The sequence below is a fragment of the Chiloscyllium punctatum genome, chromosome 20 (genome assembly GCF_047496795.1).
Source record: "Chiloscyllium punctatum isolate Juve2018m chromosome 20, sChiPun1.3, whole genome shotgun sequence".
NCBI classification, from domain to species: domain Eukaryota; kingdom Metazoa; phylum Chordata; class Chondrichthyes; order Orectolobiformes; family Hemiscylliidae; genus Chiloscyllium; species Chiloscyllium punctatum.
In genome coordinates this window covers 31,510,086-31,530,024 of record NC_092758.1, presented here as the reverse complement: position 1 = coordinate 31,530,024, position 19,939 = coordinate 31,510,086, and the positions used below count along the sequence as shown (strand labels likewise).

The 19,939-nt window shown below is 38.3% G+C and overlaps 1 protein-coding gene across 1 annotated transcript in view; it reads right to left on the bottom strand.

Moving 5' to 3' along the window:
* LOC140492316 (uncharacterized) overlaps window positions 1–19,939 on the bottom strand; it is a 68,556-nt gene that overhangs the window by 22,463 nt on the left and 26,154 nt on the right. Inside the window, exons 7-10 of the mRNA XM_072591262.1 lie at window positions 15,005–15,133; window positions 14,859–14,898; window positions 8,714–8,778; window positions 4,516–4,592 (exon numbers count right to left, since the gene is read on the bottom strand). Coding sequence (XP_072447363.1) covers window positions 4,516–4,592; window positions 8,714–8,778; window positions 14,859–14,898; window positions 15,005–15,133 — 311 coding nt within the window. The remainder of the gene's footprint in view (window positions 1–4,515; window positions 4,593–8,713; window positions 8,779–14,858; window positions 14,899–15,004; window positions 15,134–19,939) is intronic.

Below are 19,939 nucleotides of genomic sequence, written 5' to 3'. Positions count from 1 at the left end.
ACTATTTATTTGACAAAATCAAACAAGACCTTCGAAGATGGGAGGCGCGTCTGATTTCCTGGTTAGGTCGGATAGCCTTCATTAAAATAAATATTCTCCCCCGCCTATTGTACTTTATGCTTCCTTTGATCTTCATTAGACAAACATTCAGGAAACTGAATGGTTAGTTCAGTTCTTTCATCTGATATTGAAAACTGCCCCTTGTTAAACTAACTAAATTGCATCTGTCCCACAGTCTGGAGGAGTGGACGTCCCAGATATGAAAAACCGTCAACTAAGCTTACTTTTACCTTATGAGTGTGACTGGGCCTGTGGGGACCCTCTTCCAACATGGTTAGATATTGAAACCTCTCCAGCAAGGTGCCCCCTTATTAGTTTGCTATTCCTGCGCAAAATGAGGACAGCTAAGGAATATTGCCATTTCCCAATTGTTATCAGTATGGTTAAAGCATGGAGGGCAATGTGGCAGAGTGAAGACAATATTGCCAAAACATCATTTCTTGCATGTATAATTGGCATGTTGGGTTTTCAACCGGGGATGATAGACTCTGGGTTTAAACTTTGTGCAGCTAAGGGTGTGTCTTGCCTGGGTGACTTATTTGAGGGGACACAATGATGTCTTTTGACCAATTAGCTTGGAAGTATGAGCTACCTAGCAGGGACCGCTTCCATTTTTTCCAAATCAAGGATTTCATTCAAAGAAGAACTGCACTTCTAACAGATTCCTATAGATCCGACATAGAGAAGATAGTGCTTAGTACTAAGAGTATACTTTCTGTCAACACGATTATCTGTTCGGGGGTGGTTCCTCAGACGAGACCAAGTGGCTTTGTAAAGTGAGAGAGAGAGAGCTGGTGCTGAGATCTCCTCTGAGACATGGGAGGATATTTGAGAAAACATAAGAAAGATGTCAATTTGCAATAGGACCTATACCCTGCAGTTGAAGATACTCCACAGGGTGCACTTGGCTCCAAATCATCTCAAAATTTAAAGTGGGAGCATCTTCAACATGTCCCAAGTGCAAAACGAGTACAGGGACTCTCACTCATTATCTTTGGTTCTGCCACAGACTGTGGACATACTAGAGCATTGTGGCAGGTGCAATAGAGAGGATCTTTGGGACAGAAACTGAAACGGACCCATTCTCTCTTTTTCTTGGCCTAGCTTGTGGACTTCCTTTAGATGTGCACACAAAATAAATTTAATATTCTTATTTTTTACGCAGGAAAAAATATTCTGCTCGTTTGGGTGTCCAAAAATCCCCCGGGTTTGTCAGACTGGTGTAAGCTAATCATGGAGCATGTCCCTTTGGATTTTCTTACAAGTATGGTGCACCACAAAACTGAGAATTTGTACAAAATGTGGCAGCCCTTTTTAGATTACCTGGATACAGATTTGCCTGCCTCACCACTAAGGGCTTGTACATAGCCATAACGATTGTGTTTTTGAATCTAATACTCAGACAGGAAGAATTACGAATTTATGAATATGTATAAATTAATGGTCTCAATGGTAGATAGCGATTGTTTTGTCTCGCTGAGCCTTTTTATTTATGTGATTAGGTTTTTTTTCTTTTATATATCTATGTATTTGCACAAGTGTAGTTTTGTTGTTTTTCTTTGTACTGTTTTGAATTGTATGGCTTTAGTTTTATTGTAATATTAAAAAATCTTTTTCAATAAGAATATATATATAAAAAACACGGACAAAACACACCTTTTAAAGCCATATCATCACAAATGGCAAAAATGTAAAGTGGTTGAATTGCTGATCTTTGACTGCATAACTTAAACTTTAGCCCTTTCATAAACTCCCATTCGCACAGAGACAAAAACTTACTAGACCTGAATAATGTAGAAGGACAACAAACGCAGCAGGGAAAGATTTTAAAAGCACTACTCTGGACCATAGAAATCAATGAGATTTATTTTAGTTCATTATGATTTCTTCTAGCTCTTTGCTGATAATATGAAATTGTGGGTTCACTAATTCACAGACTTTCATTTACAAGTTGAGAACTTGCTTCTTCAGAACATGTGAAGGCGGTTTTACTTTTTGCTTTCAACAAGGCACTTGCAAAGAGTGTTGTTCATACCAGAAAGGCAAGCAAAAAGTAGCTAGCTAACCAGGGAACTCTCTTTTACTTCTCCATACAGGATGGGATGGCAGCATGGAAAGAGAAGAAATACTGATACTTTCTCTTCACAGGTTGGAGGTTTCTGATGCATTGTCCACACACAAGGCTATAGCCACCTGCCCAGGAATAAAATCAAGACTTGTTTCTGCTCTTAGCAGGTCTGCATGCACATGTTATGCCAACTGAAAACCCAAAAGAATTTCTCATCAGAATTTCACAATCCTTGCAAGAATTTCTTTATATGCACACCAATGTACACCATCCCTTCACTGTTCCAATAAAGCATAATTTTATGTACAGTCCACAATGTGCTCCAGTAACTTATGTTAAAATAGCAAACACCACATTTTCCTTAAAGCGGTTTCTTCTCCCATTTTAGTCCAGTCAAAAAAAAACAAGCAGCCTTTACATTAATCATAAAGCCTTCTGCATCTCTTAGAATATCCATAAGTAGTTAAGGATATTATTGTTTCTCTTTAATTCCTAAAGAAGTTATGATTAAAGTGTACAGGGTGTCCAAACAACTCTAGCTATTTCAGAACTCCTAAAATCGAGAAGGAAAATGGTTCAGACGATGTGCAAAATCTAGGACCCAAACCACTGGAAAGATTGAGAGAGAGAAAAAGAGGTGTAGATTAATAAGTTCAAGAACCATAGGACAAACCAGGAATATCACAAGGAACAGACACCAAAACGATCAAAATGACTCAGTCGCCATGAACAAACTAGAAGTTCACACAATAAGATCTACAAAGCTGGACAGATTTTGGGTGTACACAGTGGTGCCAGATTAGGGACAACAAGCCCTTAACTCATGTAGATTTGCACTAAACAGGAGTCCCTAAGCAAAGCTAGCAGCACAAAGTTTTGAAGAAAAACTAGGGATCTGGGGCTTTCTACAATAATTGCTTTGGAGTGTAGATCAATTGTTATTAAAGCTGAAATTCTGCACAAAGATAAGCTCAAGATAAAAATGTTTATTCATCCTCCAAAAACAAAAAACGCAAGTGCAGGGAGGACCTTCTGAAAAGTAAATAAATATGTATATGGCTGAAAAGGATATCTCTATAGTTTGCAACTCCTCAGCAAGATCTGTCTTATTAAAATTGAATTATTTTCAGTTAAAAATAGGCAGTCATGTTTTATTGGCATCAGAAAGATAGCTTTCAGACATCTTTATGGTGTATCTAGATGGCTTTATGTGGGAGGACATTGTTTGATAACATTGTCCGAAATAGGCTTAAAACAGAATTCAAAATTTGAAGTCAGACTTCAAGGACTTTTAAGTACATTGGATTAAAAATCTGGCCAAATGGATCAAGTGTGACATTATGTCAGCAATCCTACTTAGAAAAGTTAGCCCCATTGACGTTAATCAAAGTATGCTTAAGTAAAAAATGGAGCAGCTTCCAAAACAGAGAGAAATTGCAAACTCTTATTTGACAGCTGAATTATATGGGTATCCAAACAAGACCAGTTGCCAGTTCTGAAGTATTAGAATGGAGTCCATCTATGAAAATACCAAGATGGAATTTATTTGGCCAAACAAAACACTAAAAACTTCAGTATCATGTTTTAAAATTTTCATCAATGGGAAATGCAAGGAACTTGAAATTTCTTGGTTTAGCGATGCTTATGTAAATCTGATGGGTTTTTAAGTACATGGTGGCTTATTGTTTCTTTTAGGAAAGGGAAGCAAATGCTGCCCTTTAGCTTGGGATGGTATAAAGATCAGAAAAATAGCAAAACGCACCTTAGCTGTGGAGTCCCAAACTTTTGTGGAAACAGTTATATACTTTACTTCACAAAAATATTGGAAGAAAACTCTAAAAAGGAATTCAGCAACAAAACTGCTGCACTGAATGCGGCATCAATACATGAAATACGCAAACTGAAAACAAGACAGAGGATCAATATTGGAGTTTCAAAACAGATCAAGAATGGATAGATCTCAAAGTTGAAATGGGTGGACAACAAGAGTCAGAAATCTGTCTTTCACAAAAGCAGCAAGCTCTAAGAAACTGTGACATACTGGAAAATCAGCACGTGGAACTTTAATGTGCAATGAAATATATATAACTCGTTGCCATTTTTGAAAAACAAACTATTGATTGATTTATCTCAAAAGAACATGTCCGAACTGGTTGATTAAAAATTATGTGGGCTCACAACTTTCTATGATTATTTGTGCACCTATTTATTTACACAACAGCATGCTGAATTTTAAGATGAGCAGGTTTGCACTGGCCAACCTTTTACAATTAAATTTCACATGGTTTTCCTTCCTATGATCAAAGCTAACCAAAAACAGAAAGTAATGGTAACATTTCAAGGCATAAAAGGTTGCAATTTATGCTGTTAAGCTAGTTGTCTCTTACTGATTTCTTCTGCTCATCTCGGAGGGAAACTGCATGTAACTTTTCCTTGCTTGCTTGTAATTTAGAAACTGTTTTACCTAATTAAAAATTATAGTTAAAAATAACATAAAATTCAATTAATTCATCACAACACAATTTACAATTATTGTCAATATATCTAAAGTGCAAGGATGATAACCATTTCAAGAAGTATATTTCATTTTTGTCAAGTTTAAAAACTTAGTCAAAAAATTGCTCACAAACATCCTAAGTTTGGAGTCATTTTTATCAAATATGTCATGTACTTCACATTAATTCTTTCAGAAAAAACTGGTTGCAACATTGAAATGGTAATCAATTAAATGTGCATCCAAATTTTACAGTAGCTTGCTAAGGTTTAGGTACAATGGATTGGATTTTGTGGTCAGTGGCATGCAAGTCCACTGGCAATATGAAGGACAACATATTAATACAATTTGATGTGTTGTAATAAGATTGTTAAGGGATTGGGCTGCATTAAACACCATTGCTCCCTTTATATTTAAGGATTTTGAAAGTAGAGTTTCTAGCATTGAATCGGACATTCACATTGAAGGATTTGTCTCGTTGAATGCATCTGCTCAGTTTATTAGACAGATTATGTTTATTGTTGAAGGTGTGTAATATTCCTAGATTGTAGATAGTTTGAAATCTCTGATGTGACCAAAGGAATTATTATTTCAGTATCTTCATTGAAGTACAAACACCCAAAGTGTACAGAGCACAAAACTGGAAATATGAAAAGAAGAAAAATTTTCTACAGGTGCAGACCACACGAAGGATTTTCTAAGAGCAGAAACCAGTCGGGACCCTAAGTGGTAATATATAGTAGCAGGATCTTACATTAGGCTAAAAACCTCAGAACTTCATAGAACCTTCCCTTTTTCCTTGAACGGGATTTATCTTGCCCTCTTTACTATCAAGACACCTTAATTAGTATGTATTCTAAAATTGCTGTTATACAGAGTTTGGCAAAATTTATGGTGCATTTAGAGTTGAAAAACAACATGGACAAAGTAAAGAATCATTGCACTTCTATGATGCAGGTCAAAATACGTTGACACACTAGAATCTACACTATTACCATGTATTTTGAAGAAGTTTATCATCAACCACTTGCATTTATAGAATGCATTTAAACACAAGAAAAATACCAAATACGATGCAAGAAGGAAAAAAAAATGTTAAGCCAGAGGTAGGATTACAAAAGTTTGGTGGAAGAGGTGGGTTTTAAAGAGGGTCATTATAAAGGTTGGGTTAGTTGTGGTAGTTCAGGAGGAAAAGAGGGGAATTCTCCAGCAAGTAACAGAATGGAGGAGTGGGGAAGTGGTGAGATCCACAAAAGAGTAGAAACAGCAACTTGAGGAAAGATAGGTTACAGAATTAGGGAGTTGAAGCCACAAATGGATCAAAATTTCAAATTCAGTGCAAGCAGTGGAAAGCAATGTAGGTTAGTAAAGATAGAGATTATGGGTGAACAACAACTTGCAGTGTTTACAATTACTTTGTTAAAAACACAGGACTTCACAAGATGGTTACGTTTTAAACAGTCGCCTTTAACTCAAGGTAAAGTGGAATTGTGATGACAATTGTGACCCACAACGCTGACGATAAGCCCATTAGATTTGGTTGTGGTGGGACAGGGCCTAAGTGACGTCCTTGCTCCTTGCAGAGACACAGACTCCCAAAACAATGAAACAGTTTTGAGATCACCCAAAACAGGTGCTGTAATGCCAGGTAGAAGAAAGGGACTGATTTTGGGTTGACTGTTAAATGGAGAGCTTATAAAGGACAGAATCTACATACAATGAAGAAGAAAAATCAAAGACCACAGAATCAGAGTGTACCTAAAACAGGAAGCTCAAATCAATTATGCTAGAGGGTTGAATGAAAGGAACTGAAGAACATGGAAAGATTCACCTTGGTAAAGCATAGAAAGAGGTTCTATTGAAACAGGAAGCATTTTGGACTTTTAAAAATCATAAAACCACATCATTGGTGAGACTGCAGTGTAACGTGCAAATACGGCAGGGGGCTTTCAGTTGTTACGTTACTAGAGAATACTTTCTCTATATTTTATTTTGTTCGTGCCTAGTAAGAATCAGACAATAGGAGGAGATGGCCCTTTCACCCTGCTCTGCCATGAATGATGAAATTGCTGATCATCCAACTCTAAAGCCTATTACTACTTTATCCCCACACCTTTTTAGCTCTTTAACACTAAGTGCTTAGCCAATTCCTAGTTAAAATCATATAATGTTTTGGCCACAACTGCTTTCTGTAGTAGTGAATTCCACAGGCTCACTCTCTGGGTGAATAAATTTATCCTCATTTCAGTCCTAAATGATTTACTCCTTATCCTTCAACTATGTCCTGGTTCTGGACACCCCTACCATCAGGGACATCCTTTCTGCATCCTTGTGTTATGGACTAGACAAAACCCCTCAAAATATATTGAGAGGATAGTCTAGACCCTAACTTTTACATATTTCAAAGTGAGTGTAAGGCATTGTATTCCAGATGCAATTCAGTGGTCAAACTACTCAACTTTAAGTAGAACCCACTTTATTTTCACACCAGTTAAAATACAGCCGAAAAGAAAAAATAATTAGCTTAACTTCCTGTAACTCTGTTGAAATGCTTAACAAAATAATGTATAATATATATATGTTTATATATATATATATAAACTACAATTTACTGTTCCAATATAGGAGCATTCAATAAACACATTCCTGGCAAAGGAAAATGTAGTAAAATAGATTATCTCACATGTATTTTTAGAAGCAGGAAGAGAACCCCAGCTTTTAGCTGTAACATAAAATGGGAATAAGAATTTCCACATTCAGCTTCAAGACCCCAGCAACTGAAAACTAAAAAATCCTGGTTGTGGGAGCTTGGCATTTCCAAATTTTAAAAATCCCAAGGCTTCACAAGTTTATTGACTTTGAGCAGACCACTTGTCACCTCTGTCTCAACCTTTCTTCATGAAAAAAAAACCCAGACAAAATACACCTCTTAAAGCCATAATATATCCTCACACCTGTCTAGTTTTGTTATAATTTTATAGGTTTCTTTAAGATCCCACCACTCCATTCTTCTGAAGTCCAGCAAATATAATCCTAACCAATCAATTTCTCTTTATACATTAGTCCTGCCAACCCAGGAATCAGTCTGGTAGACTTTTGTTATGCTCCCCCTATGTCAAGAAATTCCATTCTCAGAGGAGGAAACCAAAACTGCACAAAATACTTGAATGTGGTACCACCAAGACTCTACATAACTGCTGCAAGATATCCCTGCTCCTGTACTAGATGCCTCTTGTTATGAAGGCCAACATACCATTTGCCTTCTTTACTCTCTTCTGCACCAGCATGCTTACCTTCAGTGACTATTGTACTAGGACACCGGGTCTCATTGCACATTGCCCCCCCTCAAATTATACCAATTCAGATAATAATCTGCCCCCTGATTTTGAAACTAAAGTTGATAACCTCTCAGTTATCCACAATAAACTTCATATGCCATGCATTTGCCTACTCACTCTACTTGTCCAAATCATACTGAAGCACCTCTGCATCTGCCTTCCACTTATTTTTTGTGTCATCTGCAAATTTCAAGGTATTAGTCAATTAGTTCCCTCATCAAAATCATTCACATAAATTGTGAATAGCAGAGGTCCCAGCACTGATCCCTGTGGTACCCTATTAGATACTGCCTGACATTGAGAAAAAAGTTCCCAATATGCCTATTCTTGGTTTCTGGTCTGTCAAACCAGTTTTCTATCCATCACAATAATAGACCTTGTTAATTTTAATTTGTTATATAAAGGATTAAAATGTAAATTAGACAATCAATCAATAGGCATTTTTTAAAAAAAAAGTCATCAGTCTTTTTTAAATGGAGATCATTAAAAAGTTGAAGTTTATGCATGACAAAAAGGGGAAGGAGGCTGGCTAGGACAGCCATGCAACAATTTAAACAGGAGTCAGCAAGGCAGAAGTGGGCAATAGCACAAAAGTCATTAAAATAAAACTTTAACAGATAAAATAATGGGTCAGATCTATGCTCAAGTTCAACAGATCCCCAAGGTTGGAAAAAAAAATGACACTTAATGGGATCAGAACCTTTAAATGTCACTTTAGGTCAATTGTATTAGGTCACCAGAAATAGCCTCTACCTGCAACTGTAAATGAAGTCACTTGAGAATTCCCATGCTCCTCAACTTCATCCAATGCATGGTATCTACAAACAAAAACAGAACAAATAATAAAATTAAAAAGGAACAGTGCTACTATTGAATTGTAATGGTGCACATTTATTTTTGCCCTATGTGACTACAGATGACACTTTCCCTGAAGTTATGTCATTTCAATAATAAGCTTCAAAATACTGAACATTTTGATCCAAACAAAAATCAAGACTAAAAATGCTAGCCATCTAAAAATCAACTGGAAAACATTGAAGGTTAAGAATTGGTGATCTCAAGTGTTCTACTTGGATTGCATGTCTTCCTGCTTTGCTACCAGAGTCTATTCACTTCCTTCCCAACTATGACATTGCAATGGTAATTCTAAATTCCACAGAAAAGCTTCTGAAATATGCTTCCTTTTCTTCAGCCCCATGGATTACTTAAGATCTTTTTGAAGATCCCATCCAACTTCCCATATTTCTAGCTTCATCTTTCCCCTCTACCCGTAAATATAGTAAAATTTATTCTCATTTCCTATCCCTCAGCCTTCATACGAAATAGATCATTTTTAACAACCTGTAATCCACTCCTTCCCTCTTCAGTGCTCCATTATCCTCAATCCTGTTCTCATATACCTGGAACTTCATCATACTTTAAGAGATAAAATACATCCATTCACTATTGCCCAAAGGTATAAAAACATCTTCCAATCTTGCATATTGCATTCAATAAATCAAAACTTGGAAAATATGCTTTTCTGAACAGTTAATTCTATTTGCAAATATGAATTGGAATTCCTCAGTCACTTCCCATTTCAATTTGCCACAGGCCAACCTTCTGTTATAGTTTCTCAATCTTTAGCTGAAATATTTGCATCCACATTCAGCCAGAGGTGCTGAATGGATAATAAATTTTGGCTTCCCACAGAAGCTCCCAGCAGAGACACCAGTCTTGAACTCATTTGATTCATTCCATGTGATATCAAAAAAATGGTTGAAAGCACTGGATATTGCAAAGGCTGTGGGTTCTGACAATATTCCAGCAATTGGACTGAACACTTGTGCTCCAGAACTTGTCATGCAGCTAATTAAGCTGTTTCAATACTGTTACAACATTGGCAATGTATAAAATTGCACAGATATGCCCTCAGCTCATAATACAGAGCAAATTCAAACCAGCCAATTAGCACCTCAATCAGTGAAGCAATCTTCAGCCAGAAGTGCACAACCTCCTCCAGGAGTCCCAATCACCACCGATGGCAGTCTTCAGCCAATTTAATTCACTCCAAATGATATCAAGAAATGGTTGGTGGCACTGGATACTGCAAAAACTATGGGTCCTGACACATTCCTTCAATAGTACTAAAACTTTGTACTCCAGAACTTGCCAGTTTCCCAGCCATGCCCTTCCAGTAGTTACAACACTGGCATCTACTTGACAATGTGAATAATTGCCAGGTATGTCTTGCACACAAAAAGCAGGACAAATCCAACCCAGCCAATTACCACTCAACTCTCAATCATCAGTAAAGTGATGGAAGATGTTATCAACAGTGCTCTCAAGCAGTACCTGCTCAGCGACATTCAGTTTGGGTTTGAGCAGGCCATTCACCTCATTGCAGCTTTAGCTCAAACATGGACAAAAGAGCCAAATTCCAGCGTGAGGTGAAACTGGTGGCCCAAGGTCACATTCAACCAAGCATCAAGGAATCTAAACATAAGTGGAATCAAATCGATATCAGGAACAAACTCCCTGCTGGCTAGAATCATTGCTGGCACACAGGAAAATGGTTGGTGTTTTTGGAGGTCAGTTACTTAGCGCCAAGACATCTTTGCACGAGTTCCTCAGAATTGTTTCCTAGAACCAACCATCTTCAACTGCTTTGATGACTTTCCTTCCATAAAGTCAGAAGTGGGGATGTTTACCAATGATCACACAATGTTCAGCACAATTTGTAACTCAGATACTGAAGCAGTTAATGTTCAAATGCAACAAGATTTGGACAATATCCAGGCTTGGGCTGACAAGTGGAAGTAACATTCATGCTACACAAATACAGACAACGATCATCTCCAAAAGGAGACAATCTAACCAACCACAACTTGACATTCAATGGTATTATCAACACTGAATCCCCCACTATCAATATCCTTAGGGTTACCATTAGCCAAAACTCAACTAGATTTGCCATATAAACAGTGGCTACAAGAGCAGGTCTGAGACCAGGAATACTGCAGCAAGAAACTCACTTCCTGACTCCCCAAAGCTTGTCCACCAACTACAAGGCACAGTCAGTAATGCTTCCCAGTTGTCTGGATGGGTGAAGCTCCAAAATCACCAACCAGAACAAAAGGAGCCTACTTGATAGGTACCACATTCACAAGTATCCATTCCCTCCACCATCGATGCTCAGTACACACTGCTGCCACTACCTACAAGATGCATTGCAGAAATTCAAAGATCCTTAGATAGCACATTCCACATCCATGACCACTTCCATCTTGAAAGACAAGGTTAGGAGATACATGGGAACACCACCACCACATGCAAATTGCCCTCCAAGGCACTCACCATCCATTGAAAATATATCATTTCTTCACTGTTGCTGGATTAAAATCCTGCAATTCCTTCCCTAAAAGCATTGTTGACCAACCTACAGCACATGGACAGCAGCAGTTCAAGAAGGCAGCTCACCATCACTTCTGAAGGGCAACTAGGGATGGGTAATAAATGCTGGCCAGTCAGTGGTGCCCATGTCCCACAAGTGAATTTTAAAAAAAGAGAAGCAATAGAAAGGTAATCAACAATTCAATCAAGCAATACTTGCTCAGCAAAAACCTGTTGTTCGAACCTACTCAGTTTTTGTGTCGTCGGTCCACTCATCTCTTGACCTCAATACAGCTTTGGTTCAAACATGGACAAAAAACAGCTGATTTCCAATGTTTAGGTGAGTGAGTGACTGCCTTTAACATCAAGGCCACCTTTGACAGAGTATGATATCAAGAAGCCCTAGCAAAACTGGAGACAGTGGGGATCAACGGGAAAACACTGTATTGGTTGAAGTCATAACTAGCACCAAAGATGATGGTTGTGATTGTTAGAAGTCAATCATCTTGATTCCAGTATATTGTTGCATGAATTCCTCAGGCTAGTTAGTGCCCTTGACCCATCAGCTTTCAGCTGCTTTATCATTTTGCCTCATCATAGGTCTAATGTGAGGACATTTGCTGATAGCAGTGTTAAGCATCATTTCCAACTTCTCAAATACTGAAATAGTTCAGTTCCGTATGCTCCTGAAACTGGGCATCATTCAGGCTTTCATAATGACCTGAATGAGGAAAGTAAATATATTATATCTAAATTTGTGGATGACAAAAAAAACAGATTGGAAAGACAAGTGACAAGAACATTGCAGAATCTGCAGAGAGGTACAGGTAGGTTCAGCATGTAGGCAGAAATTTGGCAGATAGAATATATGGAGAGATGTGAAGCTACACATTTTGGCATGAAGAATAGTGAAGCTAATTATTATTTAACAATATAAAAACTGCTGAAAGCTGCAGAGGGGTTTGGGAGTCCTCACCCATGAATCACAAAGCTAGCATGCAAGATCAAAAGGTAATAGGAAAGGCAAATGGAATGTTGGCCATTATTTCAAACAGAACGGAGTATAAAAGTAGGATGTTTTGCTAAAACTGTACAAGGAACACATCAGATCTTAGCTAGAATGCTGCGAACAGTCTTGGGCCCTTTACCTAAGGAATGCTAGCATTGGAGACAGTCCAGAGAAGGTTAACTAGGCTGAATGGAACTGAATGGAGTTAACACACATTTGTTAATAAATCATAATTTACAGATGAAAAATGTGTTGCTGGAAAAGCACAGCAGGTCAGGCAGCATCTAAGGAGTAAGGGAATCGATGTTTCGAGCAGAAGTCCTTGTTCAGGAATGAGGAAGGTGTGCCAAGCAGGCTAAGATAAAAGGTAGGGAGGGGGGACTTGGGGGAGGGGCATTGGGAGTGGGATAGGTGGAAGGAGGTTAGGGTGAGGGCGGAGGTCAAGAAGATGATTGCAGGTCAAGGAGGCAGTGCTGAGTCCGAGGGTTGGGACTGAGGTAAAGTGTGTGTGTGTGTGTGTGTGTGTGTGTGTGTGTGTGTGTGTGTGTGTGTGTGTGTGTGTGTGTGTGGGGGGGGGGGGGGGGAGAATGAGGAAGCTGGAGAGTTCCTAGGCAGAAGATGAGTCGCTCTTCCTCCAGCGTTGGTCTGGCGATGGAGGCGGCCAAGGGCCTGCATGTCCTTGGCAGAGTGGGAGGGTGAGTTAAAGTGTTCAGCCACAGGGCGGTTGGGTTGGTTGGTGCAGATGTCCTAGAGGAATGCTTCTCTGAAACATTCCACAAGTCGGTGGCCTGTCTCCCCAGTATAGAGGAGGCCACATTGGGTGCAGCAGATGCAGTAAATGGTGTGTGGGGAGGTGCAGGTAAATTTGTGACGGATATGGAAGGATCCCTTGGGGCCTTGGAGGGAAGTGAGGGGGGAGGTGTGGGCGCAAGTTTTGCATTTCTTGCGGTTGCAGGGGAGGGTGCCGGGAGTGGAGGTTGGGTTGGTGGGGGAAAATGGCAACACCTCACCCTTTGAAGTTTCCTTCTCTTGTGAGATTTCCACTCTGTTCTAAAGATACAGAAAAAAAAAGTACACAATGCAATATACTGAGGGAATACTGTAAGAAAAATTTAGAAATTTTAAGATTTTAAAATGAAGTGGTCATAAAAGTGATCACCTAGAATTTCAGAGAGATTTGAAGGCTAACCAATCACATCAATGTTTGCTGCTTTACTACTGTCCAGAAGAGTAGAATTTTTACAACAGAACCAATAAATATCTTCTGGATTCATAACAGCTCCCCCCAACTTGTCTCAGTCCCAACCCTCTGACTCAGCACCGCCTTCTTGACCTGCAATCTTCTTCCCGAACTCTCCGCCCCCACCCCCTCTCCAGCCGATCACCCTCACCTTAACCTCCTTCCACCTATCGCATTCCCAACGCCCCTCCCCGAAGTCCCTTCTCCCTACCTTTTATCTTAGCCTTCTTGGCACACCCTCCTCGGCACACCCTCCTCATTCCTGAAGGGCTTATGCCTGAAACGCCGATTCTTTTGGTCCTTGGATGCTGCCTGACCTGCTGCGCTTTTCCAGCAACATATTTTTAGCTGTGATCTCCAGTCCTCACTTTCTCCTAATCATAATTTACAACCATGTATATTGGGTAAATTACTAATTAACAACTGAAAAATAGAGTTTTTGTTTTTACAAACAAAGGGGGATTTTTGGACAAATGCAATTGTAAGCTTAGAGTATGGGTGGTTTGTTAACATCTTGTGACTTCTACCTCTGTTGTGTGCATCTTGGTGTAACAACTTTTGTAGTAGCCAGTTAAGTTGCTGAACTTGAAGCAAGAATGCCTGAATATCCAAATTCTGATAACAGTGGAAGTCCATCGTTGATGAGAAATTCAGACTTCAAACTTCACTCGAGATCTTTGCCCAAAGTATCAGACTCTAGGTGCTTAAATATTTTCAAGAAATTTATCAAAACCTTTCCCAACAATGACTATAGAATTCTTTCTCCATCTCTTTTGTGTGAAGCATCTTGCATTAAAAAAATTGAAGAAATTTTTTAAAAAACATTTACATATTCTTGGCAGTTCAGAAATATGCTTAAATAGAATACACATTGACAACTAGTTAAGGATGAAATCAGGAATTTCAACCATGTAATTAAATCAACAAACTTTTGTTAGTTTTAAGCTTACTCCAGCTCTAGCACAGGTACATATATACTTGCTATATGTATATAAAAAAAACTTAAGACAGCATCAGCTAGCACCTCCTGATTCCATAGCAACAGAGTTCAGCACAATCATTCTGAAGCCTCCCAATCTCGCTAGAAATCAAGGTACAAAGATAGATTCATTAAAAATCTTGGGCAAGTATAAATTTATTTATTTTACTACAACCTCACAGATTTCATACAGCTTTTAATAAAAGGCAATATTAGTTATAATAGTGACAGTACACATTCTTATAAGAATACCAAAGTCTTATGATCATTTATACTGATTCAAATAACAACACCTCACCCTTTGAAGTTTCCTTCTCTTGTGAGATTTCCAGTCTGCTCTAAGATACAGAAAAAAAAAGTATACAATGCAATATACTGAGGGAATACTGTAAGAAAAAATTAGAAATTAAGATTTTAAAATGAAGTGGTCATAAAAGTGATTACCTAGAATTTCAGAGAGATTTGAAGGCTGACCAATCACATCAATGTTTGCTGCTTTACTACTGTCCAGAAGAGTAGAATTTTTACAATCGAGCCAATAAATATCTTCTGGATTCATAACAGATGCATGCTCTGAAAAAACAGTAACACAATGATAGTACCAGAAATCAGAGGCTAAATTCCCAAGGAACCAGAAGATTTTCATTTGAAAAATAAACCAACAAATATCATTAGCTTTGATAAGCTTAATGTTGGATACTAATATTCAACTTTTCACAGAAAAAATGCACAACTTTCATTTTGTCAAGCATTGATTGCATGTCATGAAAGGAAAACAAAGGACTTAATCTTGCACAAAATTGTTATAACTGTCACTGATGCAAAAGCAGATGTTAAAACTTTTATATTCAATAAAAAGTCTTCAGTTATTCCAGAATGCCTTTACATTTTCAATTTTATCTGCTGCAGAGTTTTAAAACATTTTAAATGTGTTAAATTTACTTAAGCAGTTTCCATTATAAAAACAGATATGGGAATTTCTAACAGAAATATAAAGTTAAGTGGAGCATGTTTAGCTCCAAAAGCATTACTCAAATGTATGTGACCACCTTATTGGCTGCTTCACCTCAGGACACTAGGTTAGGATTTGTGTTATACACCACAGGAGGTGGATACTAAACATTTTACATTTTTGGCCACATCCTTTCAGCACCACACAACTTCCTGCTAACCACTTTTGTCAACTTTATTAAGTATATGCAAAAAGCCAAAGAACTGCTGATGCTGGAAATCAAATTGCTGAAAAAAACTCAGCAGGTCTGCCTGCATCTGTGGACAGAAATCAGAATTAATGCTTTGGATCCAGTGACCCTTGTTCAGAACTGATTTTAGCTAGAAATAAGGTTGGTATATAATGTTAGAAAAGGGGTGGGGAGAGTGTGGGGGGCAGGAGGAAGGAGTAAACAATCGGTGAAAATGGACCCCAGAGAAAAAGAAAAACAGTTGGGCAGATAAAGGAATGGGCAACGGTCAGCCTGGGAGAATCAACAGCTGCTAATGGGGACCATCATTTACTTCTTTCCCCTCCTCAACCTCTTTTCTACATATACACTAATCTTTTCCTAGTACAATCGGTTTTGAAAGAGGGTCACTGGACCAGAAACATGAACTCTGCTATCTTTCCACTAATGCTGCTAGACCGGCTGAGTGTTTCCAGCAACTTCTGATTTTGTTATTAAATATTATGTCCATATTTACAATGTAAAGCAGTTTTCACTTCAGAATTGAGTAACTTGGTCTTTGAGTTCAAACAAATATCTGAAATTTGTTTCAAAAACATGGCTTGTAGTTAGACAAAAAAAACATTAGTTCTAGTGTACAAAATATTGGTCCAAACAGAGTTAAATGAGTAGAAACTTGATCTGTCTATAATGGTTAAATATATCTATTGACATTGTGTTTTGTTGTGCTCCTTCAAGTTTACAATTTCCTTGCCTCCCCTAAAAGCATAGAGGCTTTGTGTCAATATTATTGCAACTGCAAACTGAAGTGGTATCACAAACTCAGCATATATACTGGAAAAAATTTTTTTATTTTAGCTTCACTGTTCAAATTATGGGATGGGATACAGAAAAATTAGAATGTCTTACTTACATAAAATGCATTTTAACATTGAAGAAAATTTGACAGGAAGTATTATTACAAAAGTTACTTTAAAAACAAAATAGGACATTTCATGTTCTTGACTGAGCACGTGGTGACATAGGCACGAGCACGGCTGATAACGACAGACATGGAGCGAACAAGAGCATGCACAACAAAGAGGAAGCACTAGCAAGAATGATGGGCGACAGGGAGACAGACTCTTTTTCCATTTATTATTTCACAAGTTAAAGCAACATTCATGTGGTTGCAAACAACAGTGATTTCTTTGTGCAATATGAAGTCTTCCTCTTGCTATTACTTATACAATCCAGGATACAGCTAAAGGCATGTAAAGAACTGGTTTGTTAAAAAATAATTTGATTGCAGGCTGAAATGGAAAAAGGGCTGTTTTAAAAACCAAAGGATTGTGGAAGTGATTGCTAAACATTTTAAAAGCAAGTTATCAGCCCTTACTGTAAATGTTGTTTACATTTGCTTGTTTAACTAGCAGGACATATTAAGATAGAGAGATTTGGCCAGCAACAAATAGCTGATACCTGTCTTAAGAAAGGTCAAAATGTTAAATGTTTTCTCCTCCATAGATGCTACTAGACCAGGTGAGTTTCTCCAGAAGTTTCAGTTTATGTTTGTTTCAAGTGTCCAGCATACCCAGTTCTTTGGTCTGTGCAGTGGTGACCAGTGTTGAAAAGGGGCTTCTGGCTGCCAACACCTGTGAATCACTCCCAAATAGCTGAATGGCTTGTGAGCATGAACAATTAACATTTTTGCTCCTTCAAAAGGTGGGTATAAATTGCCTTTACAAATAAAAGGCCAGTTTATTTTCTCTCACCAGTTGCTGTATCATTTTTAACTAACAAGTCAAAGACTAAGTTGTGAACCTGTTGATCTGTGCCTCCTGCGGTCAAAACTACCTGAAAAAGAAAACCCAAAGAGCAGCAAACGCTGGTAAACCAAGAGGATCATCTAGGTTCACCCTTGGGAGAGGGACCATTAAACTGTCTTCCCAGTTTTTCCCACAATCAATATTCATTGAATCTTTCTACATTTATCTGTATATGTGAAGGGGGCTTTTCATAAAGGGATTAAAATTTTAACTAGTAATTACATGTCAACATTTCATAAATGCTTCGCTGTTACTACAATCATTTTTTTGAAAAAACAAGAATTACTATGTGTGCGCAAAGTTCAGAAACTTGGTCCACTCTTTCTGCTAACTTGTCAGATAAATTATGGAATTTTGTATACTTTGATAAAATATTAACTTTTGTGATGACTCCAAGAATAGTAGAGGTTGATTTCACTGCTGCCCTGAAGAGATGCAATGGAGTCTTAGTTTGCTGCAAATGCCCTCTCTGCTCTGGAACCGGAGAGCTCCACCTGTACTTAAGTGATGGCAGAAGATAGCACAAGGGAGATGGACAGCAATGAAATGGAACAGCCTGGACTTGCCTTCCCAGCTTCATTTGCCTATTCTCCTCTCATCTGTACTTCCCAGCTTGCAGAGATCTCAATAGCATTTTATTGTTCATCAGTATGGCTTTCAGCCACCAAGATAATGCCATGTTTGATCTTTGAGTCTGCAGCCATTGAGTTTCTCATTAGCACAGGTTGCCATGCACTCTGGCCTGGCATCTGATGCTCCATGACATTGCTCATACTTTCATTGTAGGTAAAATTGCTCAAGACGTCACAACACTAGTTTTCAAGATAGACTATGTTTTAAGTTTAAGAGTACTTCTAAAACACAGCAGGCCAGGCAGCATCACAGGAGCAGGAGAATCGACGTTTCAGGCATAAGCCCTTCTCCTCATGAATGTTGGTCATCCTCAAAAGTCTTCTATGTTATAATCTCTGTCAGGACTCACAATGAACTCCAGAGACATGAAAGGCGAGTTGGAACCAAGAGTCAATGAAATAAGTTTTCAAGTCAGTATTGTGCAGATCATTACATTTAACTTATTGGTGACATCGATTGAATATCAGCAAGTGCCTATCAAATGTCTGTACTTCACCAAATACATTTTTAAGTTCTCATGGCTATCCTCATTTGTCCATTGCCAAAGAATGGTCTGAGTAACACTCTGCTAATCTCAGTGCCTCCTACTTCATTGATTTAAGGAATACCTGTTTATTTGTGTTTTTCTGTTTTGCAATGGGAAAAGGCAGACTGTAACAAATCATAGAAGGAAATTAATCATTAAGAATAAGAGGCTGGTAATGGAGAAAGGGACTGAGAAACATTGGTGTGAATTAGCAACAAAATAATTATTTTACATGCCAACTATTGCAGTGGCAATGAGAAGGAGGCTAAAGACAATGTAAAGTGTGATATTACGGTGCATCAGTTACAAGAGAGCCAGGGCTAAATTATTCCCAGTAACTTTTCTAAGTGTGGGGTGAGGATATTGGATGGCAACAAACATGCAGATGCCACCAGTGAAATAATACCAGGTCGGCTGCTAATCAGCAGAGTAAGGTCTCACAAGCAAGAAAGGACATGTATTGCTTCCTTTCACAGGCCTAGGCACTGAAGGCATGGTAATCTCAACAACGTAGAAGTCTACACCTCAGGGGATCTAGTGGTGAGAAGGCAAGTCTTATTTTGCTTCATGTTACAAGGTGGTTTACAGTGGCCATGCTTTTCCTGTCATCCATGCCTCTGAGTGGCCTACGATTGTGAAAGCTGAGGTACGTGGTCATCCTGAAACTCTTTGAATTGGGAAGCTAGCTACCTTTCTCGACTACATTGGAAATAAGCGATCACAGAAGGAGCATGTTAAAGCCCTTAACCGGCCACTAATGGACCACTTAAGGGCCTTAATTGCTGGTAAAGAAAGAAAAATCATTCATGGACATTCTTGCCCAGCACATAACCACACAGATAGTGCAAGGGGGAAGTTGCTGTCCAAGGTAAGTTCACCAATTATTTCTCCTGCCCACCCACCTCCAGAAGGAAAATTCCATGCTAGGTTGATAAAATTTCACTTAAAATGGAATTAAACAACAAAATCAATCTGTAACATCTTGCAAGATCAAATAGTATTATTACACTTGTATTCCTAAATTCAAACTTATAATACAGTCTAACTACACCCTTCCCTAGCTACAACCCCTCTACGAGAAAAGGAGCACAGAATGCATTCCTTTAATCTGAAATTAAACTCGAAATTATATCATCACTCAGTTACAATTACTCCCTGCCTTTTAACTCTTCCCACGAAACCAATTCTTGACAGCTCATGTGGAATAAGGACTTGCTCCAAAAAAAAACTA